The sequence below is a fragment of the Diospyros lotus genome, chromosome 8, assembly GCF_014633365.1.
Source record: "Diospyros lotus cultivar Yz01 chromosome 8, ASM1463336v1, whole genome shotgun sequence".
Classification (NCBI taxonomy): Eukaryota; Viridiplantae; Streptophyta; class Magnoliopsida; order Ericales; family Ebenaceae; genus Diospyros; species Diospyros lotus.
The window spans coordinates 28,220,458-28,235,834 of NC_068345.1; the positions used below are offsets into that span (position 1 = coordinate 28,220,458).

At 37.6% G+C, this 15,377-nt stretch overlaps 1 protein-coding gene across 9 annotated transcripts in view; it reads right to left on the reverse strand.

The window, feature by feature from the left end:
- Window positions 1-1,828: 1,828 nt before the first annotated feature.
- The window catches only part of LOC127807998 (calcium-transporting ATPase 3, endoplasmic reticulum-type), a 141,719-nt gene continuing 128,170 nt past the window's right edge, over window positions 1,829-15,377 (reverse strand). For 6 of the 9 annotated variants that reach the window (XR_008024844.1, XR_008024846.1, XR_008024847.1 and 3 more), the window contains 4 exons: window positions 15,310-15,363; window positions 2,807-2,855; window positions 2,379-2,496; window positions 1,829-2,137 (listed from right to left, as the gene is read on the reverse strand). Coding sequence is in view for 2 of the 9 variants with exons in the window: in XM_052346292.1 (XP_052202252.1) it covers window positions 2,429-2,496; window positions 2,807-2,855; window positions 15,310-15,363 (171 nt within the window). In the remaining 7 variants the exon portion in view is untranslated. Of the gene's footprint in view, window positions 2,138-2,378; window positions 2,497-2,806; window positions 2,856-15,309; window positions 15,364-15,377 lie in introns of those variants that run through there. The other 3 variants (XM_052346292.1, XM_052346291.1, XR_008024848.1) reach the window with 3 other exon arrangements.

Below are 15,377 nucleotides of genomic sequence, written 5' to 3' on the forward strand. Positions count from 1 at the left end.
TCGGTAAAGAACCTGCCGCCAGCTCAGACTTTTGGAACCTCCACGAGGCATTAATTAAGTAGCTCTTCTGCAGAATTATTTAATCATGAAGCTTTCTGTTATACGGAAATAGAATCCCAAAATTTGGCACAAACTTGAAATGTAGAAATTATAAATTATACCTAGACTTCGTTTTCAGGTTTCATCTTTTTATTTTTATACCTGGGATTTGTTTCTTTAGGACCTCTGAGGTATTTCTCCAAACATTGCTACTTTTAATTGATTTCTGTTGGTGTTGAAAGATTGGAGATTGAAACAGACGAAGCAAGCTCTCCGGTTTGGTTCCATTTTGGTTCATTAGACTCTTCTTTCAATTTTGGGTCCGAAGATCATTGAATCAAGAAGCCATTAGAAATACTCCTCGACCAATAAATGAAAACAAGTTCTGAATATTCTTGAGCTGATCATCTTAGGGCCAGTTTGATTTAGTTTCAGTTTTCTGTTTTATTTTTAAAATTTTGAAAAAACTAATAGAAAATACAGTTTTGTAACAATGAACACACACAAAAAAAAAAACTAAATAAAAGACAGAGAAACACTCAGTTTCACATTACAGATTATATGTTCACATGAGAGACGCAACCTATTTCCCAGGTTAAGCTCCGCTCACCTCCATCACAGATCCAACTAAGTTTTCCCTCGTCTCAGACCAGCAACTCGACAGCCCCCGCCCCTCCATTCATATCCCATGCCCACTTCTCTTTCTTCTCTGGTGGTCGCCCTCTTCTCCGGTCGTTTCCTACAGTCCTGACGGACAACGGTCTCCCTCCCGAGCTCTCTCTCACTGTTATTAAGCTGCAACTGCATCCATGCTCTGTCCAAATCTGTTCGCGCATCTGTTTATTCTTCTCCATTCTGTTGTTCTTGCTCCGTTGTCTAGGAGCTCTGAAGCTCAAGTTTAGTTGAAGCTTCTGTTTACTCAGTTGATTGGAGATAAATTTGGCTTTTTGTACAAAAAATTAAAAACTGATGTATATGCGACCAAGTATACATTGAGTCTAGAGCCTGAGTAAGCTACGCTGAGAATGGAGGAAAAAAAAAAAAAAAAAAATCTGTTTTTGCTTGATCCCCCCATTCTCAATTGAAACAACTTCCGAGTAATTGGCTGCTTTGGAACTGGCTGGTGTGGATTAGTTGGCTGATTACCGTCCCCACCCCCCGGGCCCCTCCTCTGTTCAGTTAACATTTTGCTGTGTTTTGATACTTGGAACTGTTTTCCCAATGTAATTAACAAACAAGGTAAAGATTAAAGAAAAAAAATAAGAGTTAAATGCTGGATGGTTTTGGTAGTTGACACTTGCTTTTCCATGTTCGCTATGCAAATGCTGATATGCCTCGATTAGCTCTAGTTTTTGATGCACAAGCGTTGGTAATTATCTCATTTTTAATACGCAATCCATCTAGTACCAAAGAGTGAACCTGCCAAGTTCCTCTTCATGGCCTTCAAATCTCTCATGGGAAAGCCTCTTGTATGGTTGTTGTCTCTTAACTAAATATAATAAGATAATACGCAAAGTTCTGAAAGCTATCAATAGTCAAGCATTTGCAAATGCGTCTTATTGCCTATTTGGTTTCGAAGATGAACCTATCCTTTAACCTGGAGTTTGTAGGCATGCTCTAACAACGAAACTTGAATACTGGTCTTCCTGGCAAAAATGATAAATAAGGAGGACAGACTAGAGCCAGTGCTATGCCATACAAAGAGCACAAAAGAAAACGGAAACCCTAGTCTGATAACAGGTGGTTAACTTCAGTTTTGAAGAAGCTACATCTACTTGAGACACCAATATGAAGAAAAGTTTATGTTTAGGTTATCAAGTACATATTTTTCTGTTGTTTGGTCAGTAAGGTAAATAGACACATCAAAAACTGTATACAACAGGAAAGTTTTACACAAGTGTACTTGCCAGGCAAAGCCCAGCCCTTTGGTTCTCACCAACTTGTTATCAGTCCGCAACTTAGACAAAGTAATTTGTATGAGAGTCGAGAGTATTGCTGTTGTCTTCTCTATTGGTTACAACATACAACAGCAGCAGGGGCAGCCAGCTGACTGGAGGAGTAATGTGAGCATGTATAGATATTGTCTTTGGTAATTTACCTGCAGATGAAAGCGGATAAGAGACAAATGTGGCAGAAGGGTGTTTCATTTTACGAACTGTTCAGTTATGTCTGGAACTAAGATTTTTTTGAGGAAAATAAAAAGAACATGAAATTACTTAAGGTACATGGACTTTGCCATGCACATAAAAACATTCATTTTCCTTTGTTTTCTTTTCCATGCACAAATCCTTATTCTAAATATAGCATTAATTTTAACATGCCAAAGTCAGTTCATATACCGTTTGACCTGAAATTGGTGCAAAATTTGGTTACCATAGGTTTCCACTGGTCACTTATCATGCAATTCTTGCTTTGGAAGCATATCAGCTCTCCTGAATCTGAAATTGAACCTTATTCCTGTTACAGTACCAACCATAAAATTGGTAAGCACGATTAGGGTCATTACAGAACACACGTTGCCAAAACCAGAAATCCCACACAAGATAAGTCCGAGAGATATCCCATCCCCTCTCCCTGAAAGACTGCTTCAACAGACTATTTATGGAAACTGCTTAATATTATAATAAACTATAATTGCATGCTAACTCAGAGCAACAAGAAGTTTTAACTCCAAGAAATCCCACCCACTTGATAACACACACAGACAAAAAGCATAATATATTAAATAGAGGAATATTAAAATAAATAATTAAAAAAACGACATTACCACTAGAAGTTCTTGAGAAGAACTTCAATATCTCATCAATTATTATTACCTACACCAGATAGACAACAGCATAAGCATGGTGACATAAGATATAGTCTTAAATATGAAACGGCAGATTTCACTAGACTGCATGGGAAAAGAGCAGAAGTCATTCAGGAAATGAATAAATATTATCATCTGACAACAGCGTTGAGGCAATTCTTCGCCTAAGCAATCTGGACAGGGTAACACCCAAAGGGGACTTTCATCGAGTGCTTTCTGATGAGTTTTTTTATAATATCAAAAATACTTCCCCAGAAGGCTATACACCCACCCAAACAGAGACAATACGAAAAAGAAAGAAAAATAATAAATCACCAAGGATAAAGATTAAATTTGATCCATTAAATTAAAGGATGATTGTTCCAGACAGAAGACATAAAAATTTGAATTCAACAATCACTGTATTTGAGTCCCATACAATGATTTGCCCTGTAACATTGATTTTTCATTATATGAAACATAATAATTGCAAAAAATACATAAAAGTGGGTGTTAATTTTCAATAAGAAACAGCCGAAGGTTTCCTGCTGGTAAATCCATTAGAATGACAACAATAGCTTAAGAAATCAAACAAATTACTCCTTGTGCAATGTTATCTTTTATGTCATCAAAAGTGTGATAATTGTGACTCAAAATCCTAATTTATCTGCGAATAGGTTTCCTAATTTCACCAAGATCATGATTTCAAATTTGATTGTGATTATGATTTGTTAAATTCGATTTTATGTGGGATTTATTTTATTTGGAGGAATATTTTCATGAATTATCTTCTGATCAGAATATGATTTTATGTGTACATCCATAGATGATTTTAGGTCTATAAATAGGTGTTCAATCCTATGGAATTTTGTGTGGCAATATCACTTTTGTATTAGAATTTTTGCTTAATGATCTTTTGTTCTTTCTACTCATAATTTTTTCTGATTTGAGTTTTTCACGTAAAATTTTTTGTTCGTATGTGTGATTGATGGTTTGATCTAATTTCGAAACAAACTGGTATTAGAGCTGTTGGATCAAACAAGGTTTGATCTAATTTCGTAACAAACTGGTATTAGAGCTGTTGGATCAAACTATCAACCGTTTGTAGATCTCAACTCTTGGATATGATTTTTAGCATCATCATCTTCTTCAAGCTGGGTTTCAGTTTACCCAGCCCTAGCCGCCACCACCACCACTAGCCGCCATCATTGCCGCTGCCGTCGACCACCCCCAGCCATCGCCGTCTTATTCCTCGTTGCTAGCTGCTTTTGTTTTTGTTTTTCTTTTCTATCTGATCGCATTTTGAAGACGCCACAGACGGTCCGTTCTTCTCCAGCTACCTCTGCCTCGGCTAACCACGTCCTTGCCATCGCCTACTTTGATCAAACACCTCTTCGACGACCGTTGGCTTCTTTCCGACCAGTCTGCCATTGCCTTCTCTACTGATACTATCTATCCATCGTGGTCCCTTGCTTGGTCATCGCACCATTGACTGTCGCGGCCGCCACTCGATCTCCCTCTCTCAGTCTCCATTCGCCTCTTCGTCAGTCTTCTTCCTTGCCTTGTCAGCCATGGTTGCAACACATTGAAATTTCAACCATTGTGGCTATTCCAAGCTCACTGGGATCTCAACCTAGATCTGGTCTGATTGGCTAGATCCGCAACCCATTTTAGATTTGGTTAGCCAATGTTGACCCATTACGCTAGATCCAACACGCCAGATTCACCAGATAGATCTAGTTTGATTTCTTTTTGCCCAAATTTGGCGCATATTTGGTATTTTTGGTCCGTTTTCAATTGGGTTTCTTATTTAAATTATTTGATATTATTCGGGGTTATTTGATGGCTGTGTTGAAGTACAATATTCTCTTGTTGGACCGGAATATCAGAAGTTATTTATGGCAGATTAAGATGTGTGCAATTTTGGCACAAATGGATTTAGATGATGCAATTTTAGGGTTTGAAAAAAAGCCACAATCATGGAGTATTGAAGAAAAACTACGCAAGGATTGTAAGGCCTGGTCTCAACTACGTCTACATTTATCGAATCAAATTTTGAAGGATGTTTTGAAAGAAAAAACCGCTGCCACTCTATGGTTAAAACTAAAACAATTGTGTATGACGAAGAGCTTAACTAGTAAGTTGCATCTAAAGAAAATGTTGTATTTTCATTGAATGGATGAAGGTACGTATATTGAAAGCCATTAACTGTTTTTAAAGAAATTGTTTTTGATTTGGAAAGCATGGAGGTTAAGTATGATGAAACCTCTTGGGGTAGCTCAAGCAGTCGTCCGCACGGGATCTAGATTGTCCGATTTAGTTGGTTGCCTGTAGGTTATAGGGGAAGGGGTCGGTCTTTGCCAAAGGCTTATGTATTGGGCTTCTCCAATTCTTACGTTAAAAAAAAAAAAAAAAAGTACGATGATGGGAATTTGAGTCTGATTTTGTTATGTTCTCTACCGGCCTCGTACTCAACATTTAGAGACACCGTACTCTATAGTCGTGATACTCTCACCTTAGATGAAGTATATGATACTTTGTTCTCAAAAGAGAAAATTGATAAGCAGTTATTGGGGAATTCTGAAAATCAAGGAGAGCGTTTATTAATTGGAGGGAGAACACATGATAGAAATTCTAGTAGTAGAGGGAAAAGTAGATCCAAGTCTAGAAACAAAGAAGAACCCTATAATTATTGTAAGAAGAAAAGACACATAAAGAAGGAGTGTTATAAGTCACAAAACAAATTTAAGAGACAGGAAGCTGATTAGAAAGGAAAACAACCAAAAAATTTCGATGAAACCAATGTTGTTGAAGATAACAGTAGTGATGGGGAATTTATGGTGGTTACTAATGAGATTACTAAACCTAATGAAAATTGGATCCTTGATACAGCATGCATGTTTCATATGTCTCCTAATAGGAATTGGTTTTCGACATATAAAACTTTGATTTCTGGTGATGTGTTGATGGATAATAATTATTTTTGTAAAATTGCTAGCATTGGAACCGATAAAATTAAGATATTTGATGGTATCGTTCGAACTTTAACTGATATCAGAAATGTTCCCAATCTCAAAAGAAATCTTATTTTATCAAGCACTTTTGATTTTAATGGGTACAAGTTCATTGGTGGAGGTGGAGTTATTAAGGTCAGTCGAGGTGCTCTTATTGTGATGAAGATACAAAATAATACAATTGATTGTATGTTCTGTAGGGTTCTATCGTTACAGGTGATACTTCTGTTTCTATTTCTTCTTTATTTGATATTGACATCACTCACTTATGACATATGCATCTTGAACATACGAGTGAAATATGTATGGTTGAATTGAGCAAAAAAGAACTTCTTGAAGGGTAGGCTACTGGAAAATTAGAATTTTGTGAGCATTGCGTCTTTGGTAAGCAAAAAGAGGTCAAATTTAATAAAGGCATTCACAATATGAAAGGTATACTAGACTATGTCCATTATGATCTCGGGGTCCGATTGGAGTACCCTTTAAAGGTGGTGCCAGGTAAATGTTGACTTTCATCGATGATTTTTCTAGAAAAGTCTGGTATTTTTCTTGAAACAAAAAATTGATGTTTTTGCTACTTTCAAGTAGTGGAAGACTATGATTGAGAAACAAACTGACTAACAGATTAAGCATCTCTGCACTGATAATGGTTTAGAATTTTGTTTACATGAATTTAATGATTTATGTAGGAAAGAAGGGATTCTAAGGCATTTATCAGTTCCAAGTACGCCACAACAAAATGATGTAGCCGAGCGGATGAATAGAACCTTGATGAAAAAGGTATAGTGTATGCTATTTAATTCCGATTTATCTAAGTCTTTTTGCGTCGAGTTTGCTTATATGACATGTTTTCTGGTTAATTAGTCTCTTTCGTTCTCTATTGATAAAAAAACTCCGGAAGAGTTATGATTAGGTACTCTTACGAATTATTCTGATTTAAAATTTTTTGGATGTTTTACATTTGTTCATGTTGATAATGAAAAATTAGAACCAAGGTCTAAACGGTGTCTCTTCCTTGGTTATAAATTTGGTATTAAGGGGTATAAGTTATGGGATCCAGAAATGTTTAAAGTTGTAATTAGCAGAGATGTTATTTTTGATGAAATTGCTATGCTCCGTGGTTTGTCTGTAAGAGAATCTAACCCTACAGGTCACTAGAGTTTTGATATTCAAGTAGAGCTTGAAATCGACAAGAGTCAAACATCTGAGCTGTCGTCATCTCAGATTAAGTCAAGTCTGAAAGCAAGTGTCGGTCCATCAGATTATTGTATTGCTAAGGATAGATCCAAAAGAAATATCAGACCTCCTTAACAGTATGCTAAAGTTGATCTTGGCGCCTATGCTTGAGTGTTGTTGAAGATATCGACTGCAGTGAAAAGTCTTGCACTTATTCTGAAGTAGTTAGTTGTGCTGAATCTGAGAGATGGATCACAACGACGCAAGAAGAGATAGAATCCTTACATAAAAAACGGTACTTAGAAATTAACGAAACAACTTGATGATAAGAAAGCAATTAAATGCAAATGGATATTTACGAGGAAAGAAAGTACACCAGGAGTTGAAAACGTAAGGTGCAAAGCTAGACTTGTAGCAAAAGGATATAGTCAGATTCTAGGTGTGGACTTCACAGACGTATTTTCCCCAATTGTAAAACACAGTTCCATCCGAGCACTCCTTGGTATTGTGGCTATTCAAGATCTTAACTTGAATAGTTGGATGTTAAGACAACATTCTTACATGAGGAACTTGATGAGGATATCCATATGCATCAACTAGAGAGTTTAGAAGTTCCAGGCAAAGAAGATTGTGTGTGCTTGTTGAAGAAGTCTCTCTATGATTTGAAACAGTCTCCTTGACAGTGGTATAAAAGGTTTGACTCCTTTATAATTAAGCACAGTTTTAGAAGATACAGTTATGATAGTTGTGTCTATTTTAAAAGGAATAAGAATGGGTCTTTTATATATCTGCTTCTATATGTTGATGATATGTTAGTAGCATCAAAAGATAAGGAGATTGAAAGCTTAGCTCAACAAAGAATTTAAGATGAAAGATTTGGGAGTGGCAAAAAGGATACTTGGAATGCAAATTTCAAGAGACAGGGAGACAAGTAATTGTATCTAAGTCAACAAGGATACATCGAGAAAGTTCTGGCTAAATTCAGTATGCAAAAAGCTAAATCTGTAAGTACTCCATTGGCTGCACATTTTAACCTTTCATTGAGCTTATCTCCTCAGTCAGATGTTGGCACTGACAAGATGTCGAAAATTCCATACTTTAGCACAATGGGTTGTCTTACGTATATTATGGTTTGTACACGCGCTGATTTAGCGCATGCAGTAAGCGTGGTTAGTAAATACATGGCTAACCTTGATAAAGAACATTGGAAGGTAGTCTAATGAATTCTCCAATATTTGCATGGGACCGCTGATGCCTTTTTACAATTCAGAAACTCTAGAGATGGAGTTATTGGTTTTACTGAATCTAATTTTGCAGGTGATCCTGACAAGAGAAGATTGTTTACTGGGTATGTTTTCACCATTGGTGGTTGTGCTATCAGTTGGAAGGCTACCTTACAATCAACCGTTGCATTGTCTACTATATAAGCAGAATATATGGCAATTACTGAGGCCGTTAAAGAAGCTATTTGGCTGAAAGGGTTGATTGGTGAAATCAGTGAGAATCTTCATGACAGTACAGTCTATTGTGACAGTCAAAGTGCTATTTTTCTCACTAAAGATTAGATGTTTCACGAGACAAAGTAGAATGATGTGCGATATCATTTTATTCGGGATATTATTGCTCATGGTGAAGTTACTGTGAGAAAAATCAGTACTCATGATAATATTGCAGATATGTTAACCAAGTCCCTACCTATTGCAAAGTTTGAGCATTGCATGGATTTGGTTGGTATTTGTTAGGGAGACTAATTCTCCGTGATTTCGTTGGAAGAAAGTGTTAGCATTTAGAATATTCAATGTGATATGAGTTTCCTAAAATCGAGTTAGGAAATCTTGCCTAAACCAGTCTTAGGAAACTCTCCTAAATATACAACTGCTATCATTTCCTATTATATAGTTTCCTATTGTGTATAGATCTATAGTATCTATAGTATCTATAGTTTTCCTATTGCATAGATTGATTGCTTTCCTTTCATGTAAATATCTCTTAGATTGATTGCTTTCCTTTTTATTTAAAACCTCTTCTATAAAAGAAGAGCCCATGTAATTAGATTAATGAATTAATAGAAAACAAAATTTTTATTCCATTGCTTTCATGGTATCAAAGCCATCACAGCCCTACAAACCCTAGTGCCTTCATTGCACCTTTCAGCACTACAGTACCTTCTGAAACCCTTCCTGCATCACACACATTCGTCCTACCTTGCTGCCGGCCTTCTCGCATTTTTTTTTAAGCTCTCTACAGCATGTCTAAACTATTTGAAGGAGTGATAACCGGAGAAACCTTACCAGCAGTAGATCAAGTTCCTACAGCAAGCCCAGACGCTGGGCATGGAGCAACAGCAGGGGAGTTGCCCAATTTTGACCTGTCCTATCGACTAGATGGGAGAAACTACCTACAGTAGGCTCAATTGGTAAGGACATTTCTTAAAGGAAAGGGTAAGATCGGTTATCTCACAACCTCTCCTCCAAAGGCAACCGATCCTATGTACCCAAAATGGGATATTGAGGATTCCCAAATAATGTCCTAGTTGTGGAATGTTATGCTTCCAGAGGTAAGTAAGAATTACATGTTTTTAGGTATGGCTAGGGAAATTTGGGAAGTTGTGAAGCGAACTTACTCCAAAATTCAGGATGCATTAGTCATCTATGAAGTGAAAACTAAAATTAATGGTTCTAAACAAGGGGGGCTGTCTGTCACTAAGTATTATAATCATATGAATGGTCTTTGGCTTGAGTTAGACCACTACCAGAATATAAAGATGATTTGTAGCATGGATGCTGCAACCCTTAACCAAATAGTCGAATGGGATAGGATTTTTGAGTTTTTGGCTGGCCTTAACCCAGAATTTGATCAAGTGAGGGTGCAACTACTTGGTCGGGAAAAACTTCCCTCTCTTAATGAGGTATTTGCTGTGGTAAGAAGTGAAGAAAATAAGAGGCTGGTGATGCTAAAAGAATCTGCCACTGACGGATCAGCAATGGCAGTGAACAAAGGAGAGGTGACATGGCCTAGATCTGGGCGAATAGAGGCTCAAACTCGAGCCAATGGAAGAGATGGACTATGGTGCACTCATTGTAAGAAACCCAAGCATACCCGTGACACATGTTTCAAGCTTCATGGCAAAGAGGCTGTCCTAAATAGGAGTGGAGGAAGATTCAAGAATCTGGCTGCAAGAAATCAGGTTTATCTATCACACAAGGAGCTAGAGGAGGACCAGCCGGGAGTAGAAGCCGAGGCTAACAGCAGCTCAAATCTCACTCCATTTAATGCTGAGGAGATCAACAAGCTGAAGTCCTTCCTCAAATCAATGCAAGATGGATCCTGCTCTCTAGCACAATTGGAAATCCCAAGTAAATGCACTCATTCTGCATTCTGTTCTACCTTAAAAACTGATCGGAATGATGTTTGGATCTTGGATCTGGGAGCAACAGACCATATGACACCTAACCCCTATGTATTTTCCACCTATCAACCTCTCAAGACCACTAAAATGATCACAATTGCTAATGGCACAGCAGTTCCTATTGTTGGCCATGGCAGTGTGGATCTTGGCCCTAATCTCTCCATTAAACCAGTCCTTCATGTCCCACACTTATCAGCTAATCTGCTATCCATTCATCAACTCACTAAAACCTTAAATTGTCAAGCTGTGTTTTCACCTAATATGTGTGAGTTTCAGGCACTAAAGACAGGGACGAGGATTGGTGTTGCTAAAGAAAAAGGTGGGCTGTACTGCTTTGTAGGGAAGGCTTCTTATCCATCTAGAAACCAGCCACCGGTGGCTTGTTCCTCTCAAACTACAGCAGATCATCACAATATATGGCTGCATCATTACCGCCTTGGTTACCCTCCATTTACTCTATTAAAAGTTATGTTTCCTATTTTATTTCATTCTATTGATCCCAATATCTTTCATTGTGATGTATGCATTCTTTCCAAACAGCATCATGTTCCTTATCCTATGAGTAATAAAATCAATTCTAAACCCTTTGCTCTAATTCATTCTGATGTATAGGGGCCTTGTAAAATTCCTAATCACTCTGGGGCTCGGTGGTTTCTCCTTCATTGATGATTGTACTCGAATGACATGGGTGTTTTTGCTAAAAGATAAAGCTGCCATAGGAATAGTGTTGCCAAATTTTTGTAAGATGATTACTACTCAATTTGGAACACCTGTACAGAAAGTTAGAACTGATAATACCCGGGAGTATTTTAATCACCATATACACCAATTTTTCCAACAAGAAGGAATTGTACATGAATTTTCCTGTATAGATACTCCAAAATAAAATGGAGTAGTTGAGAGGAAGATGAGACATCTCCTTAATGTGGCCCGTACACTTCTTCACCATCATAAAGTTCCTAAAAGTTTTTGGGGAGAGGCTGTCCTCACTGCTGCCTTTCTTATTAATTGAGTACCCACAAAGCTCCTTCACCAACAAAGCCCTCTTGCTTGTCTAACTACTCATTTTCCAGATTTTAATGTGCATAATCCTCTTCCTCTTAGTCTTTGGGTGTGTATCCTTTGTCCACATATCCAAACAACATCAAGATAAGTTGGATCCAAGGGCACTTAAGTGTGTTTTCCTAGGGTATTCTCCTACCCAAAAAGATATAAGTGTTATTATCCTTCTACTCACAAGTTGTATGTCTCCAAAGATGTTACCTTTGTTGAGTCCCTTTCTTTTTTTGGTACCTCTCCAGTTGGTCCCCAGGGGGAGAGACTTTCCTATGGGGACTACAGCTTCGATGAAAGCTTTGATGATACTCTCTTGTCTGCCTCTGAGCATACCTCTCACTCTAGTTCTAATTCTCTTGACCACACCAGCCCTACTACCGCTCAAACAACTCAGCCATCACCAACCCGACCTTCTCATCCTCTCATTAGTCTGTCCCCTGGCAGTCACAAAGAAGTGCATGATCAAGCTGAGTTGGGTGAACAAGCTGCCATCAAACGGCTACCCTCTCCAGTTCGGTACAAGGGGTCTCCTTACATGTACAAGCGAAGGTAGCGTATCCAAGACACACAACATACACCACCCTCGAATTCTGGTCTAGGTATGAATCTCACACAAGATACTTTCTCTTCTGATGGCCCTATCTTTGATGATTTAGACCTACCTATTGCAGTTAGAAAAGGGGTTAGGACATCCCTTAACCAATTTTCTCTCCTATCATCATCTCTCTCAAAGGCATAAGAGTTTCCTAGTTTCCTTGGATTCAATTATCATTCCTAAGTCAGTAAATGAGGCATTACAAGATCAGAATTGGAAACAAACTATGTTGGAGGAAATGAGCGCCCTAAAAAAGAACCATACATGGGATCTTGTGTCCAGACCTAAGGGGATCAATTTGGCGGGTTGTAGATGGATTTTCAATGTAAAATACAAGGCTGATGGCACCCTAGAGAGATATAAGGCCAGGCTGGTAGCTAAGGAATACACACAATCTTATGGAGTCGATTATCTTGAGACATTGATCCAGTCACAAAAATGACCACGATACAAATCCTCCTCTCATTGGCAGCCTATTTTGGATGGAACCTACAACAGCTAGATATAAAAAATGCATTCCTCCATGGGGATTTGGAGGAGGACATATATATGGAATTGCCACCAGGGTTCCAAGAAGGGTATGAAGGGAAGGTATGTCAGCTCAAGAAAGCTCTATATGGGCTTAAGCAATCTCCTAAGGCTTGGTTTTGACGATTTTTCAAAGCTATGAAAGTTTTCGGGTATGACCAAAGTAGGGGAGACCACACTCTCTTCATAAAACACTCTAAAGAAGGTAAAATAACAGTTCTATTAGTATATGTAGATGATATGATTGTCATAGGCAATGATAAGGAGGAGCAAGAAAAACTCAAGGAAAGGCTGTCCAGGGAATTCGAGATCAAAGACTTGGGGGTTCTCAAGCATTTTCTGGGAATTGAAGTTGCCTATTCTAAAGTTGGGATCTTCTTTTGTCAAAGGAAGTATGTGCTGGACTTGTTGGCAGAAACAGGGTTGACAAGTGAAAAAGGGTCTAAAATCCCTATTGAACCTAACAGTAGGTTGTGGAACAACCCTAGCAGCCAACCAGTGGAGAAAGGAAGGTACCAAAGACTTGTTGGAAGGCTGATTTATCTCTCCCACACAAGGCCTGACATCACTTTTGTAGTCAGCCTTGTGAGCTAGTTCTCACACAGCCCAACTGAGGATCATATGCTTGCTGTAAGAAAAATTCTAAGTTACCTCAAGTCCACTTTGGGCAAGGGAATTCTATTTAAAGCAGGGAATGAGCTGGACATCAAGGGTTTTTCAAATGCTGATTATGCTGGGTCTATCATAGATAGGCGGTCAACAAGTGGTTATTATGTTTATCTAGGCGGGAACTTGGTGTCATGGAAGAGTAAGAAGCAAAGTGTTGTAGCAAGATCAAGTGCAGAAGCAGAATTTAGGGCTATGGCCCTTTGCCTATGTGAAGTTTTGTGGCTAAGAATTACCCTTGAAGACCTGAAGATTCAAGCCCAAGGACCAATTAGCCTTTGGTGTGATAATCAATCAGCAATTAGCATAGCCCATAATTCTGTCCAACATGACAGAACTAAACATGTTGAGATAGACCAACATTTCATCAAGGAGAAATTGGAAGCCGGCCTAATTCATTTAACCTATGTGCCATCCGAAGAACAAGTTGCGGATATCCTAACCAAAGGGCTACCAGCAAAGAGGTTTGAAGACTTGGTAAGCAAGCTGGGAACGTGGGATATACATTCTCCAGCTTGAGGGGGAGTGTTAGCATTCGGAATATTCAATGTGATATGAGTTTCCTAAAATCGGGTTAGGGAATTTTGTCTAAACCAGTCTTAGGAAACTCTCCTAAATATACAGCTGCTATCATTTCCTATTGTATAGTTTTCTATTGTGTATAGATCTATAGTATCTATAGTTTTCCTATTGTATAGATTGATTGCTTTCCTTTTATGTAAATATCTCTTAGATTGATTGATTGCTTTCCTTTTTATGTAAATATCTCTTCTCTAAAAGAAGAGCCCATGTAATTAGATTAATGAATTAATAGAAAACAGAACTTTTATTCCATTGCTTTCGGAAAGAATTTTGGATAACTCCATTTGTGGATTTAGAGTCAAGATGGAGATTTGTGATAATTGTGACTCAAAATCCTAATTCATTTGTGATTGGGTTTCTTAATTTGACCATGATTATGATTTCGAATTTGACTGTGATTATGATTTGTCAAATTCGATTTTATGTGGGATTTATTTCTTCTGGAAGAATATTCTTCATGAATCATCTTTTGATCAGGATATGATTTACTGTGTACATTCATAGATGATTTTAAGTCTATAAATAGGTGCTTAATGCCATGGAATTTTGTGTGACAATATCACTTTTTTACTAACAATTTTCGCTTAGTGATATTTTGTTCTTTTTTCCCGTGATTTTTTCCGATTTGGGTTTTTCACAAAAAATTCTATGTTCGTGTATGTGATTGATGGTTTGATCGTGGTTTGTATTTGATCCAATTTCGTAACAAAAAGTGTGCCTCACAGTACCATATCAGAGTGTACCAATTCTGATATTAGCAATGACATCCTTAATTCCACTCCTTGATTTAAACTGCAAGTGTAAACCACATCAGATATTTGAACCAGCTACAAGACTGGGAGATTGTTGATTAAGATTGCTTTGCTTATATTTTTTAACAAAATGTTGATTCAATTATCATTATCTCAGGGCATTGTCATAGATAGTTGAAAAGATTGACAAATGCAGTACATCATCCAAATCATGGAAACCAAAAATGCCAGACACTGCATATTGAAATCAGGATGGCTACCAACCAGAGAAGAAACTGGTTACAAGGAAACATGAACATATATATTACATCTAAATATATATATAAAGTGATTGCCAGATATGTCTACACACACACACACACACACGAAAACAACATTCGAAGTCTTTATCCCACTACGTAAGATTAGCTATATGAATTCTAAATCATGAGTCATTTCTTTGGCTTTATCTTTTGTAAGACCTTTATAACTCATATGATACTTAGGTGTCTCCCACCAAGTTTTTCTTAGTCTTCCTCTATTTTTGCATGATACTTGTTTACACACACACACACACACACACACACACACACGTGGTTTTATTAACTTTAACCATATAAAATCATTAACAGCAGAACATGCAGAAGAGCAAGAAAATACAAGGTAAATATACAGATGGGGGAATATGAACATTGATGAAAAATAAGCACAATCAAACTACTTACTGGAAATGAAAGATACAAGACAACAGTCCACTCAGACCAAGACAGTGGTGTCACCTGCAACACAAAAT